Genomic DNA, 16,395 nt, shown 5'->3' on the forward strand with positions numbered 1-16,395 from the left:
CTCAAGGACTATCATTACAAACGCTATGAGATTCAAAATTTTGCCACCAGGCGGCGCTAGTGAGAATGAAACTTTTGTTTTGCGAATATATCAGGATCCTGCCATTAACACTTCAATGTGTCGAATTATATTCAATGCAGCAAAAATAATGAAATACTGTAAAGAATGCAGAAATTATATTGGATTATTGCCTACCATTAGGCATATTCCACGGTACGAGGTGTTCTTCATTTTGAAATAAGAGTGAACCTAGAAGCGTCCAAATTTAAACACTTCTTTCAATGATTATTGTTGCATGAAGTTCTTTGGGATCCTAAATTATAAAAAAAAACACACAATTACTGAAAATATGACACAAGAATTTATTACTATCTAGCTTTTGTCGCAGGTTTAGCCATTTGAATCATGTTTTTACAAGTTTTATATTTTTGAATCTATACGCTTAAATTAAAATATTATTTAAAATCAGAAAGGTCTATTTGACTTTATAATGAAGCAACTTTTCCTTTACAACTGCTTCAATATTCAGCAAATACTTCAATCGGATAAGATTCTCCTTTGCTTCATCCAAGTTATTCTCTAAAAAGCTTTTGTTTAGCTGCTCGTACAGCTCATCTATTTCCGCCTTAAGCGTTTGACCAATTTCATCCAAATCGTCATAATTCGAAGCTTCTTCAACGGCCTCATTCTTGTCCATCATGTCCATCAGGAATTCCGGATCGACTGATGTATTTTCCTCGGAAATTAGTATACCGTTCTGTTTAAGTATATATCGGCCTCGTTGCAGTGGCGTATTCAGCGTTTTGTATGCCTTGTTGACTAGGGAACTCCATTCCAGTGAGTTGGTTTTTTCTTCGTTGGACCTTCGACTGAATTTATCCGGATGGAGCATGCTTTGCAGACGTCGGAAATTGGAAGTCAACGCAAAAGGATCCAAATCGAATTCGTTCGAAACGTCTAGCAATTTGAAATAATCCTAAAATGAGGAAAATAGTTACAGATATACTATTACTATTATTAAAGACGAGTAGGTGTGTGAACGCCGCGGCACTTCCATGATTTATTTTGGCATGGATGGATTTTCTCGGCCGAATTGTCTGAATCTTTGCAATAAGAAGCTCTTCGATACAACGCATATTGTGGCCTAATATATGCTCAATAGCTTTCAAAAAAAACCCACTGACGAAGTGAATCAAAAGTGCTAAGAATAGGACCCGGCTCCTTACCATGTGCATGTAAATTTTATTCATCTATTGATATACTGATTCATGCAATACGACGTCTGTTTCTCTCGTTTCTTTCAACATGTTCAACCAGCCACTTGAACAGGCTGAGAAAGATGATAAAAGCTCAAGAAGAATGTGGGTATTTCAATGAAACTGAATAGGGTAGCGCATTCTTTTTTACTTCATACCGTAAAGTGCTGTAATTCAGCGCACCTAGGACCCTAATTCTACGCATTTTGGAATATATCTAATAAATTGAAAATTATTGTTTGTTAATAATAATATTAAGTGCAATTGTGATGTATTAACAAAGTATACAGAAAGCGGTACGATAAAGTTTTCATAAATATCGACAAATTTCAGACCTAATGCGCGAAATTAGGTGATGGTTGTCGATAGAGATTTGGTAATGAGAGGAACCCACTAGATTTTTTTTCAGAGCAGCGCTATTTCTCTTTGATTTTTAGTACCATATTTGACTATACTGTCCTTCTACGCCTACTTGTCCCATATTCTAAGTAAACCGGGACAAATATGTGTAGAACGGCAGTGTAGCTTGATTGAAGATTCCTAATGGATTGTTTGATCAACTTTGAAGAATTCTTGGTGACATCCTGATCGATTTTAATGGCTGTTTTGGCATAATTTATGTGCGTTCCTCTGCAAAAATTCTACGAAGTACAGCTGGGAATAAAGAATAAAGTACGCATATGTACCAGGAAATTGTAAAAAAATCATCGATCGCTGCAGCCTTCAGTTAATTTTTTCACATTGGTACATTTTGTTATTTCTGATGAGTTTTATAAGTTTTTACCACTGTTCAAATAATCAATATAAAATATATTTAAAAAAAAAAAAAACAAGTTGAACAGCTGGTTGGTTTGGGCACATAACGCCTGTGAACACATGAGTTATTGGAGTAACAATAAACATGTTCATTATGTACTGCGAGTGGTAATAAATTTTAATTTACATTGAAATTCGAACCAAAATATTCATTAAGGTGAAGATGCAACGAAGCCAAACCAAACATCCGTTTAAAATGGAAATTTGATCGATTGGTACCATTTTTCTCAAAATATGAAAAATGTCACATGGTCCACTCGATTGGCCCATTTTTCTCAAAATATGAAAAATGTCACATGGTCCACTCTGACTTAACGCCGACCAATTTAAGCTGAAAACCTAATCGATTGACCATCAATTTGATCGATTGGTCTCATACTGGTACCAATCGATCAAATTGATGGCCAATCGATTAGGTTTTCAGCTTAAATTGGTCGGCGTTAAGTCAGAGTGGACCATGTGACATTTTTCATATTTTGAGAAAAATGGGCTTACAGTTTAACACCTTGCAATTTTTTAACTCAATAAAATTTTGGTTCAATATTCCCTGGGCTTGGGATTATATTTTCCAGGGAGCGATGAATTTTGATAATTGATCGCTGTTGTTAGTAGTTTTGATTAGATGTTAGGTAAATTTCAAAGCAATGGCAACCTTTTTATTACAAAATTTAGATTTCATCTTCTGACCTAAAGATTCTGGTTAAACTACTGTACTATGCAGTTGGGCTGCACTACGCTATCACTCATCAAAATTACTTTCACTTCGGGAAAATATAATTTCAAACTGGCGAGAAGATTACAGACTGAGGGTGGGTTAGGAGCACAATCAGACCCTTGAATGTGCAATGTGGGGTAGTAATTGGGAATGCCATTGACGGTTTGTAATCTTCTACGAGGTTTTCGAAAACCAACAGGGCGCGTGCACCGGGTTGCGGATAGGAGCAAAGGGAGATCAATAGCATCTACCTAAAATAATAGAGCAAAAAGCCGTTCCATGATTAGGTAATGTTTAGCGATCTTCTATGGTGTTCTAGTACTATAAAATTCTTCACTCACTGGGAATTCTGGCCTTGATAATATCAATAGTGATAAAAACATAAAATAATACCTAATACTTAATAAGTACAATGTAGCTTCAATGTAGTAATAAATGAAATAAAATTAATTTTCTATACTTGACAAGGTTTTGAAGACAATCAATGAGTGAAAGAACTACCTATTCGAAAAGCCACATCAGCTAAGTCTATACATATACAAATGTTGGTCATAGGGTCATGGCGAGCATTCGGTATGTATGTCTATGACTGATTCTTATCTAATAGGGGCACTAGAAGACCACGCGGACAATTTCGAAACAAATTATTTTTATACATCGGTCTTATGTTCCGAAAGGCTCAGCTACGCTGCAAAGTAATTTTATAAGCTATTCATTACTGCTGTTTAATTGTTTATAATTCTAACAAAACTACATAATTAACTCATTACTAATCACTGTTCCTATATTCTCTTTTCTCTCCTTCTTATCTGTTGCATGATTATGAGCATCACTGATATAATGCATGAGCATGCACAATAAGAATAATTTCAGGATTGAAAGCAGTACATGGATACCTGGAAAGAATAGCTTCGAAAAGGGCGCTCAAAATATAATATTTCTGGTCAGGGAAGTATTTTATCAAGGGTATGTAAATTTTTTCCATTATTAACACCTAGATAACACAAACAAATGAACTAATATCAAATATTTTTAAAATATTTTTATATAAATCAGCATCGTCAATCAGTGTAAAAACAGATAAAGTTTGTAAAGTTATTACCATCGATTAATTTGCGCTCTGTATAGTAATGTTCAATCAGTATCAAAATCTCCTAAAGCGTCGCATTGTGCCATCAGCAGCCCTTAGCATCACTCTCATATTGTTATTATTTTGTTGTTTATAAAATTTCTAGAAAGCGATCAGCATATTCTTTCTTACTTGTAAAATGGCCGATCTATTTAGAATTTTAATAAGTCAAATCAAACTTCAAAACTCAAATTAAATTGCTTTCAGCACATTTACATTTTGCAGCATTAATCGCATTACTGTGCCAAGTCTTCTCCATTCCCTATACCCTACCCCAACCCTTCTTATCCTTTCCGATGGTGTTCAAGTGGTCCGCATAGACTATTACGGCCATTACCTATCCCTTACCCCGGCTTTGGACTGACTTGCGCTCTCATTGCCCCACCAAACGCTGCAAAATGAAAATGAAAATGAAATAAAATTTTGGTTCAATATTTCTACAAATCTTTGTGTTACTTTCAAACAATATAATGAAAAGTGATAATCATGAAAAATCATAATTCAAACCTCTGATAGAACTTTTTTTTTTGATGAACTATGTGCACTTGGTCCACTTGGTCACACAATTTAGTGGAGATAAGGTAATTTCACATCTTTTAAAAGAATAATCCAATTTTGTACTTAGTCCCCTCTGACTTAACGCCGACCAATTGATGATCGGTTTTCCAGATTTGGGCTATTGAAAATTTGAGGTTTGGCTTCAATTTATCTTCACTTATGCCTTTTGACATTAATCTCATCACAGATATTTTCTAACGTAATTACACAAGTAACAATAGTAACATTTATATCCTTAAGTTTTTTTTTTCAAAGAGCTTTGTTGATGATATGAGAATCCACTAGGGTCGATGTACCAATAGCCCCATAGCTAAGACCGAATATTCGTATAAAATCGAAAAATGAAGCTATGATTATGATTACTTAATCTGAAAGATTTTTATCTTGGTTTCGCGGAAAAAAAAATGAAAACTACGAAAACTCATATGTTTCTGTTTATTATCCCTTCTGGGCATTTTTTTATTATCGGACAGGTTTGGGCCGGAGGTTCTCCGATTTGTATGAAATGTTTACCAGAGGTAGAGCTCGTGGATACATAACCAAAAGTGAAATTCAAAAAAAATATAGTGGCTTATTTTCCAGGAAAACTCTAGATGAATTTTCACGATTTCCATATATACCTGAATCTGCAAAAAATCATATCTCCTGAACTATGCTTCGTAGAACAAAAGTCTTTTTGTGAAATCGAAAGGAAATTTTCTCAGCAATCTATTTAAAATATAAAAAGAAAAACGTTTCCCGGGAAATTTTTCACCACGGAGAAAATTGTCCCAAAAATAGCGGAAAAACTATCGCCTGTATTATGAAAATTTTTCGAAAAAATATGTTTTGTTATTCAATCCATACTCTAACTTTCGTCCATAGACGCCAAGATGGTATCTTTTACCGTTTAAGCGACAGAACTGAAAACCGGTGACCACCCACACGCTTCTCATAGGAATATGTGTTCTATCGTGGGCCTCATAACCGTGTGCTAACAGCGGCAGTAATTTACACGCATTATAAGTGTAACGCAGTAAACCATCCTTCCCTTTCTAGTCATAAAAAGCTTTCCGTCAATCGGAGCACTCTCCATTGGTCTGTTGGGTGTTTTGTGTGCCCCTTATCAGCTACGTTATTTAGTATTAAAGCTAACCCTATGAGAGCTGCACGGGAGGTTCTTGTAACAATCAATCATTATGCTAACTTTTGAAGGATCAAATTCAAGATCTACTTTCTTTGAAAACTTATCAATATATTTTAAATATGTTGCTTCGGCCAGGACATCTTTCCAACGTTGTGTCTTTGGACGACAAATCAAACGAACGACTTTCAATTTAACTGATTTATTATCACTGAGAAGCAGCATGCCTACTCGTTGGGGAAACGAGAGAAACTACATTGTTACAAGTTAATTGGGAGCGCCTTATATAGGCGCACAATACAGACAAACAAAACATACAATAATTCTCGAAAACTTATTCAAACAGACTCATGTAAAAAAAATAACAAACTTACTTTATCAATCCTACGTGTTTTTGCAGACGTTCTACACGTTCCGCACTAAACCAACTTGATTTTTCACTTTTGGAACGCTTAATTTCAGAATTTACAAAACGACGTAAGTAAAATTTTCAACTTTCGCAACCTAACCATTATTTTTGCCGCTCCGTTGTATGGAGAGTCAAATTGACTTAACCACGAATCAAAACAAAACACTATTTGAGTCGATTTTACACTGGTACAAAAACGTCGTAAGTAACTGACTAAAACGGCTTAGCATTTTGTCATACAATTTTTGTGGGAAACGATAGAAAGTATACCTAGTGTTTTAACGCGAGCTGATTGGATGCAAAATTTAAGCAATGTACACGGTAAAAAGATGTTAAAAAGGAGATTCATTTTAAAACAGTTAAGACAAGTTGTAATTCTTTTTAATCACCTTTCTCGAATCCGTATGAAAGTTACTTACGTCGATTTGAAAAAGTAATCGAAAATTATTCCTTACGCGCGTTCGCTTTTCAATACAGTTTGACGCGCTGTTGTGTGGCGCCAACTGTAGAGGCTGCACGCTGACTGGAAGTGGAATATTCCACAGCAGCCATCAATGGATAGATAGCGTCCCTGACTGTTATACAGTTGATTGATATAATATACATGCAAAAACCATTAGCGTAACTTGAACTCAAACCTAGAGGGGGCTTGACCCATTCGAGCAAAAAAATCATCATTTGATATATTGACAAAAATTAAAAAAAGCAAGTAAATTACAAATAGCAATTTATGTATATATAAACATTTTTTGTTGTTCGGCAACTACTTGATACTGAGGATCAGTACCTATTACTTATATAATTACCAATATTATTTAACATTAGGCCAGAACAGATATTAAAATCTTCTTTTGTCACCCTCCATCAAAATGTGTCGAGGGGGGGGGACAAAAAATAATAAATTGGAAATTCAGGGAAATTCATCATTTTTTATTCTATATATTATTTTATACCATGTTTTGCCACATATATCCGACAAATTAAAATGTTTGAATAATTAACACGACATTTTTTTTTATTGTTCGTAACATCGATCGCATAACATTTTTCATAAAACGCTTAATTAAACAATTTCAAGAAGACTGCAAACATGTTGCACTTATATGCAACTTGAAATCATATTTAGATTGTATCAACTTGGCCCAACATGTATGTAACATTAAGACGATTCAAATTTAAAAAATGTTTGAAAATCCATTTTCCCATATCTTTCTTATAATCTTCACCATAAAAATAGTGTTCTGTGTTCAACTTTCTAGGTGGTGGCCCAAAGACGATGTAGGTTTATATGAAAATGGAGAAAATCTGAAAATTGTTCTATTCGCACCCTTCGGATGCGGGTAACGAACGACTTCCGTTTCTTTTCCCCACTTCGTCAGATCGTCCGCTGGATTGCTCTTCGAGTTGACCCAACGCCAATCTTCTGGATTCGTGGTGCTGATGATCTCTCCGATTCGATAAGCGACGAACGGTCTGTATCTTCGTTGATCGGACTTCACCCATGACACCACTGTATCTGAATCACACCACAGGAACCTCTTCATCACGGGAAAGGAATGATTTTCGCAAATCGACTTCATCATCCGAGCACCAAGAATAGCAGCCTCCAACTCCATCCTCGGGATAGACAAGTACTGAAGTGGAGCCACTTTCGCCTTCGCCTCGATGAATGCGCACTGAACGACTCCGCCGTTCTCGAACCTGAAGTAGGCAACGCATCCATAGGCCTTTTCTCCGGCGTCGGTAAACACGTGTAGCTGCACTGTCTGGTACGCCTCCGACTCTAGTCCACCGAGATAACATCGTGGAACTCGTATTTCGTCTATCAGGTGGAACAGGCTTGTCCACTTCTTCCATCTCTCATAATGCTCTTCGGTGAGCTTATCGTCCCAGCCGATGCAGCTACGCCACACGTCCTGCATGATGATCCTTCCCTGTATCAACAGGGGAGCGAGAAATTGCTTCGGGTCAAACATGCTTGCAATACACCTCAATGCAATCCTTTTCGTAGGCCAGGCGTTTTCTCGGATGTAGGCCTGAAGGTCTTGTCGAATCTCCGTTGAAAACACGAAATTATCTCCTTCCGGGTCCCACAACACTCCGAGAACTCTCTCCGTGGGGCAGTTCTTGTCGACTTCTAGCGGCTTCGCCGCACACTTTGGCTCTCCGAGCTGCCGCAGAACTTCCTCCGAATTACTGACCCAGTTGCGAATCTCGAAACCTCCTTTGGCATGTACTCGGCAGACGTCACTGGCCTTTCTAACTGCTTCCTCTTCGGTGTCGGCGCTGTCAAAATAGTCGTCGACGTAGTGCTTCCGAACAATCGCGTCCGCTGCTTCTGGATACTGTTCAGCATGTTCTTGAGCATTCAGATTCTTCACGAATTGCGCAGAGCAAGGCGAACAACTCGATCCGAAAATCACCACATCCATCACGTAGATTTCCACTTCTCCATCCGCACCAGGGAACAGGAATCGTTGTGCTTGACGATCATCCGGTCGCACCAGTGCTTGGTGAAACATTTCCTTTATGTCACCGCCGAATGCTATCCTTTTCTCGCGAAAGCCGTTAATCACCGCTGGTAACGAAATAATCATGTCCGGTCCTTTCAGTAGCATATCGTTCAACGACACTCCATGCGCTTTAGCGGCTGCATCCCAGGCTAATCGTACCTTGCCCGGCTTTTTAGGGTTCGTTACGTAATTCAGCGGCAAGTACCACTCTTTACCTTTCGGCGTCTCGTTCAACTCTTGCTCAGTGATACGATGTGCGTAACCCTTGACCAGATAATCTTCCAACTGCTTCTCAAGAATCTGACGAACTCCAGGATTCCGATTCATTCGCGCCTCCAAACTCCGCATCCTTCTCAAGGCCATGTCGAAGCTTTCCGGAAATGTAACATCATCTTCCTTCCATAACAGTCCGGTCTCGAACCTTTCGCCAACCCTCCGGGTAGTCTTCTCCAGAATCTCGCGTGCTCTGCGATCTTCATCCGACTCCAGGCGAACAGGGGAAACTCCAATTTCTTCCAGCTGGTAGTGTTGTTTCAGCAGCTCATCCAACCCTTTATCTGCCTTGCTACACTCTTCGCACGAGCATCGATGATGGCCCAAGAAATGGACTCTGTCTACGACCTTCGCTTGCTGTCCATACACTGCCCAACCAAGCTTGCAAAGCACGGCAACTGGTTCGCCGCATTCTCCAATCCGCGAATCTAGCGGAGCGATCACATGTAGGTTGTCGATTCCTAACATGATCTTCGGTACACTTCTGCCATAGCTGGGAATATCGATGTGGTCTAGGTGCCTGAACTCATCCACTAGCTTTCTTGCGTCCATCTTCTGTGTAGGGAGGTCTAACCTATGCACCGTGTGGGCTTTCACCAGCTCATACCGCTCCCTCGAATTTATGGCGGATATCTCCAGCACCACCTTCTTGGATTCATGTTCCGTACGCTGCACACCGTTCGTCCATGTCATCTCCAACGGTTCTATCGGCCCGTCAACACCTAGCGTTTTCGCCAACTCACTGTCGATCATGGTAACGGACGATCCTTCATCGATCAACGCAAGCGTGTCGACCTTCTTCTTCCCATTGTACAGCATTACCGGAATCATCCTGAACAACACTGCTCGGGTTTCATGGCGATGACTGTTGCACTGTGCTTGAACTCTCGATGCTTGTTTTCGACGTCCATGTAGCAGAGCGTTATGGCATTCTTGACATCCTTCCACCTTGCACTGCATCCTTATACGACACGATCGCTGGCCATGGTCGTACAAACAAAGAGGACACAGCTTCAATTTCTCGACCGTCTTCCACCGCCCTTCCAGGTCCTGTTTCAGCAATTCCTGACAGTTTCTCCCAAAATGCCCGGGTTCTTGGCAAACCGAACATTTCAAGTCCCGACGAAGAGACTGAGGCGGCAAATTCGACTCTGATTTCTCCGATACGCTCTTTTGACCGGATTGAGTGCTTCCTCCGTCGGTGGCGTGAACGAAGGCTTTCGTCCTCGACTTATACCGCGATTTGGAACGCTCGATCTTTTTTTTTTTTTTTGTTTTTTTTTTTTTTTTTTTTTCGGACCCTTCGGATGCGGGTAAAATCAATCTCACAGTATGTCGGCTCGCAACAAACTCAACTAGAAATATATTTACAACATTTACGTTTCGGCTACAATTGCTCCTCTTACTCTACCTCCGGGTGTGCAGGGTAATCCTATTGTACAATGACCAACATTAGCACATACGACACACATTTAACAAACATAATCTTACGGTAAACAACGGTGACGAATAACTAACGTCACTACTTGGCTACAGCTCGCCGATATTCTATATTCCACAATCACAATCGAACGAACAAATCACAAAACTTCACTGGCAAACACTAATTGCTGATGGAGAAAACACCATCTTCCACCGCAGTTGCCTTTCTAAATCGATCACCGATCAGCTGCGATGGCTGTTTTCTCCCTCTTTTGCACTCTCTATTAATCAACATTTATGCTGCACAACAACAACAAAACAGAACACGTTCACGGTTGTGCTCTTTCGCAACAGTGGGCCGCGGCGTTGTAATTGTGAACAGTGGGCCGCAACATCCCCCCACCCGTAAACCCTGTGGCTGCTTCTCGGGTGCGGAACAGGGGTTACTCCTCCGAGTCGATCTCCAGAACGGCAAGCTTTGCTACCGGCCTAGTTTTCACACCTCTGCTCGTCTGCACGTTCGCCGAACGAATCCGCCCGTCCTTTCCGGTGAACACTTCCTTCACAATGCCTCGCTCCCAACTATTTCGCTTGTCACCTTCAGCAACAAACACCAAGTCTCCGACCGCCACTTGTCGCCGGTCGATGAACCATTTCGTCCTCTTGTTCAGCGTCGGCAAGTACTCCTTTTGCCAACGGTCCCAGAAACCATCCGTCAGAAACTGGGCTCGATTGTAACTGCTCCGCAACGTATCGGCCAAATCTACGGGATCTCTTGACGGCAGACACTCCAAAGTCGAACAGCCACGCAGAAAGTGGTTCGGTGTTAGCGCTTCCTGGTCCTCTTTCATGTTGGTGGACACGTACGTCAATGGACGCGAGTTCACCAGGTATTCTGCTTCTACCAACACCGTCTGCAGGATTTCATCCGTCAGCTTCCGTCCGTCGGTGAACGCCTTCAACGCCTCTTTCACCGAGCGCACCATTCTCTCCCACGCACCACCCATATGTGGTGCTGACGGTGGATTAAACGTCCAACGGGTCTTCGAACTGGTGAAGGTATCTGCACATCCCGCGTTTATCTCTCGAACTAGGTCTCGGTTTGCACCCACGAAGTTAGTGCCGTTATCCGAAAAGATCTCGGTTGGACTGCCACGTCGCTTTACGAACCTCCTGATCGCCATTTTGCACGACTCAGTCGTCAGGCTATACGCCACCTCCAGATGCACAGCTCGCACTGTCATGCAAGTGAAGAGTGCCACCCATCTTTTCTCCTTCCTTCGTCCAATCGACACATCTAGTGGGCCGAAGTAGTCGATACCGACGTAGGAGAACGGATCGACCTTCGCTGCTAAACGCTGTCCTGGTAATGGTGCCATTCTCGGCACAGTTGGCTTCGCCTTCTGAATCTTGCACCACATGCATCCACGTATCACCTTGTCGACCTGCACTCTTAACGTCGGGATGTAAAACCGCTGCCGGATTTCATTCACCACGGTTTCTCTGCTGCTATGGCCAAACTGCCGGTGGTAATGCTCCAACAGTCTCTTCGTCACCACGTGGTCCTTCGACAAAACGATCGGGAATCTTGCATCGAACGCTGCATACTCCGCTGCTCCGGTTCGACCTTCCATCCGAACGACTCCGTCTTCATCCAGAAACGGTGCCAGGCGAAACAACGAACTTGACCGTTCGAGAGGTATCGCTTCCGATAACGGCAACTCCTTGTTCTTCAGCATTGTCCTCACTTCATCGGCGAACTCGTCTGCTTGAACCGCCTTCCACAAGAGGACCTCCGCCGCATGGTATTCTTCCTGCCGCAACGGTACTTCATCGCTCGAGATACCTCCACCATCGGCTTTCCGCAATGCTTCAATCGGCTTCTTCTGAATACGACGACGACAGTTGGATACGAAGCGGAACATCGTTGCTATCGTCCGGACCATCACCGACCATCTCGAGATGTGTTGCATCCTCTCCATCAAACCTTCGGGCAACGCAATGTAATGGAACAGCACACTTGCTCGAAGTTCCTCGGCGACCTCTACTCTCGGACGGTTCTGCTTCGGCCAAATTTCCTCTCCTTGATACAGGAATTCCGGTCCTTTGTACCATCGGTTGCTCGACTTTATTTCCGTTTCTTTTCCCCACTTCGTCAGATCGTCCGCTGGATTGCTCTTCGAGTTGACCCAACGCCAATCTTCTGGATTCGTGGTGCTGATGATCTCTCCGATTCGATAAGCGACGAACGGTCTGTATCTTCGTTGATCGGACTTCACCCATGACACCACTGTATCTGAATCACACCACAGGAACCTCTTCATCACGGGAAAGGAATGATTTTCGCAAATCGACTTCATCATCCGAGCACCAAGAATAGCAGCCTCCAACTCCATCCTCGGGATAGACAAGTACTGAAGTGGAGCCACTTTCGCCTTCGCCTCGATGAATGCGCACTGAACGACTCCGCCGTTCTCGAACCTGAAGTAGGCAACGCATCCATAGGCCTTTTCTCCGGCGTCGGTAAACACGTGTAGCTGCACTGTCTGGTACGCCTCCGACCCTAGTCCACCGAGATAACATCGTGGAACTCGTATTTCGTCTATCAGGTGGAACAGGCTTGTCCACTTCTTCCATCTCTCATAATGCTCTTCGGTGAGCTTATCGTCCCAGCCGATGCAGCTACGCCACACGTCCTGCATGATGATCCTTCCCTGTATCAACAGGGGAGCGAGAAATTGCTTCGGGTCAAACATGCTTGCAATACACCTCAATGCAATCCTTTTCGTAGGCCAGGCGTTTTCTCGGATGTAGGCCTGAAGGTCTTGTCGAATCTCCGTTGAAAACACGAAATTATCTCCTTCCGGGTCCCACAACACTCCGAGAACTCTCTCTGTGGGGCAGTTCTTGTCGACTTCTAGCGGCTTCGCCGCACACTTTGGCTCTCCGAGCTGCCGCAGAACTTCCTCCGAATTACTGACCCAGTTGCGAATCTCGAAACCTCCTTTGGCATGTACTCGGCAGACGTCACTGGCCTTTCTAACTGCTTCCTCTTCGGTGTCGGCGCTGTCAAAATAGTCGTCGACGTAGTGCTTCCGAACAATCGCGTCCGCTGCTTCTGGATACTGTTCAGCATGTTCTTGAGCATTCAGATTCTTCACGAATTGCGCAGAGCAAGGCGAACAACTCGATCCGAAAATCACCACATCCATCACGTAGATTTCCACTTCTCCATCCGCACCAGGGAACAGGAATCGTTGTGCTTGACGATCCTCCGGTCGCACCAGTGCTTGGTGAAACATTTCCTTTATGTCACCGCCGAATGCTATCCTTTTCTCGCGAAAGCCGTTAATCACCGCTGGTAACGAAATAATCATGTCCGGTCCTTTCAGTAGCATATCGTTCAACGACACTCCATGCGCTTTAGCGGCTGCATCCCAGACTAATCGTACCTTGCCCGGCTTTTTAGGGTTCGTTACGTAATTCAGCGGCAAGTACCACTCTTTACCTTTCGGCGTCTCGTTCAACTCTTGCTCAGTGATACGATGTGCGTAACCCTTGACCAGATAATCTTCCAACTGCTTCTCAAGAATCTGACGAACTCCAGGATTCCGATTCATTCGCGCCTCCAAACTCCGCATCCTTCTCAAGGCCATGTCGAAGCTTTCCGGAAATGTAACATCATCTTCCTTCCATAACAGTCCGGTCTCGAACCTTTCGCCAACCCTCCGGGTAGTCTTCTCCAGAATCTCGCGTGCTCTGCGATCTTCATCCGACTCCAGGCGAACAGGGGAAACTCCAATTTCTTCCAGCTGGTAGTGTTGTTTCAGCAGCTCATCCAACCCTTTATCTGCCTTGCTACACTCTTCGCACGAGCATCGATGATGGCCCAAGAAATGGACTCTGTCTACGACCTTCGCTTGCTGTCCATACACTGCCCAACCAAGCTTGCAAAGCACGGCAACTGGTTCGCCGCATTCTCCAATCCGCGAATCTAGCGGAGCGATCACATGTATGTTGTCGATTCCTAACATGATCTTCGGTACACTTCTGCCATAGCTGGGAATATCGATGTGGTCTAGGTGCCTGAACTCATCCACTAGCTTTCTTGCGTCCATCTTCTGTGTAGGGAGGTCTAACCTATGCACCGTGTGAGCTTTCACCAGCTCATACCGCTCCCTCGAATTTATGGCGGATATCTCCAGCACCACCTTCTTGGATTCATGTTCCGTACGCTGCACACCGTTCGTCCATGTCATCTCCAACGGTTCTATCGGCCCGTCAACACCTAGCGTTTTCGCCAACTCACTGTCGATCATGGTAACGGACGATCCTTCATCGATCAACGCAAGCGTGTCGACCTTCTTCTTCCCATTGTACAGCATTACCGGAATCATCCTGAACAACACTGCTCGGGTTTCATGGCGATGACTGTTGCACTGTGCTTGAACTCTCGAACTGTTGCACTGTGCTTGAACTCTCGATGTTTCGACGTCCATGTAGCAGAGCGTTATGGCATTCTTGACATCCTTCCACCTTGCACTGCATCCTTATACGACACGATCGCTGGCCATGGTCGTACAAACAAAGAGGACACAGCTTCAATTTCTCGACCGTCTTCCACCGCCCTTCCAGGTCCTGTTTCAGCAATTCCTGACAGTTTCTCCCAAAATGCCCGGGTTCTTGGCAAACCGAACATTTCAAGTCCCGGCGAAGAGACTGAGGCGGCAAATTCGACTCTGATTTCTCCGATACGCTCTTTTGACCGGATTGAGTGCTTCCTCCGTCGGTGGCGTGAACGAAGGCTTTCGTCCTCGACTTATCCCGCGATTTGGAACGCTCGATCTCTCCCGACTTCTCAAAGGTTGCCTCCAATGCCTTTTCCACCAGACACTCCATGAACGCGCCAAATGTTTCGAGGTCAACGGCTTTGGCTTGTCGCTTATACTCCACCCACTCCATGGCGTAATACGATGGCAGTTTCTGGACCAAACTCTGCATCAAAATCGGGTTTTTCAGGTGGTTCACAAGTCCTGCCGCCTTCAGGTGTTGGGTGAATTCTTCTACGGCACTCCCGAACTCTATCACCGACTCTAGACTCTCGACCTTCGGTCCTTCAAGTTGCTGAATCCGATTTGCCAACCTCGTCGACAAGACTTCTGGATTTCCGAACCGCTTCTTCAGCTTCTCGATTATCAACGGGACGTTCTCCGGCAGAAGCAGTCGATTTCGGACCGTTTCCAATGCTTTCCCTTTCAATGCTTCCTGTAGACGGACCAAATTCTCAGCATTGGTGAAACCGCAGGACTCATTTGCTTGTTCGTAAGCGCTGATGAATATTGGCCATTCTTCGGCAGCGCCATTGAACTTTGGGAGGTTCCTTGGAAATGCCTGCCTCGAAGCAATTTGAAGCCGCGATGGACCTGGCTCTGGCATCTTGATCCGACTCAAACTGCGTCCGATAGCGCCTCGCTCTTCACTACACTCTCCGTCGAAAGCAGTATGACGAACACCTAATTCTTCTTCAAACGACGGCCTTGGAAGTCTGACGTCCAACTTCTGGGGTTTCGGTGGTCTCGTGTTCTTCCGACGCTGTAATGGTCCAACATCCTTCGGAAACATTTCCAGTTCTTTCCAGACGTTGACAACGAGAGCATCCTGCTGCCAATATTTGGAGAAAATGAGGCTTTGCAATTTATATGTGATACATCGGCAAGTCTAGGTCTAAACCATATCAACCACGTTAAAAATCAGCAGAACTGTTATTTAGATCTCTTAATGACCAATACTGATGAAGATTTCTGTGTGGTAGAATCATTGACTCCCTTATGGAAAAACGAACTTTTTCATACAGCTATTGAGTTTTCTTTATTCGTGCATGGAAATAACAGACCTAAAGATTGCGACTTTGAAGAAGTTCATGATTATCGTTCAGCAAATTATGACAATATAAGACAGAAAATCAATCAAGTAAGTTGGCAAAATGTGTTAAGAAACGAAGAAAATGTTGAATCTGCCGTTAAAATGTTTTACAAAATTTTAAACGACATAATACACGACGATATACCCTTAATAAAAAGAAGAAGGAATCATAACTCAAAGTATCCTATATGGTTTAGTAGAGAAATCAAAAATTTAAAGAATCGTAAGCAAAAGGCACATAAAATATACAAAAAATGTA

The 16,395-nt window shown here is 43.0% G+C and overlaps 1 protein-coding gene across 2 annotated transcripts in view; it reads right to left on the reverse strand.

Moving 5' to 3' along the window:
* Positions 1–338: 338 nt before the first annotated feature.
* The window catches only part of LOC5564856 (iron-sulfur cluster co-chaperone protein HscB, mitochondrial), a 29,379-nt gene continuing 13,322 nt past the window's right edge, over positions 339–16,395 (reverse strand). The window contains exon 3 of one of the 2 annotated variants that reach the window (XM_011494944.2): positions 339–976. In XM_011494944.2, coding sequence (XP_011493246.1) covers positions 476–976 — 501 coding nt within the window. In that variant the 3' untranslated portion in view covers positions 339–475. The remainder of the gene's footprint in view (positions 977–16,395) is intronic. The other variant, XM_001649181.2, reaches the window with a different exon arrangement.

The sequence above is a fragment of the Aedes aegypti genome, chromosome 3 (assembly GCF_002204515.2).
Source record: "Aedes aegypti strain LVP_AGWG chromosome 3, AaegL5.0 Primary Assembly, whole genome shotgun sequence".
NCBI classification, from domain to species: Eukaryota; Metazoa; Arthropoda; class Insecta; order Diptera; family Culicidae; genus Aedes; species Aedes aegypti.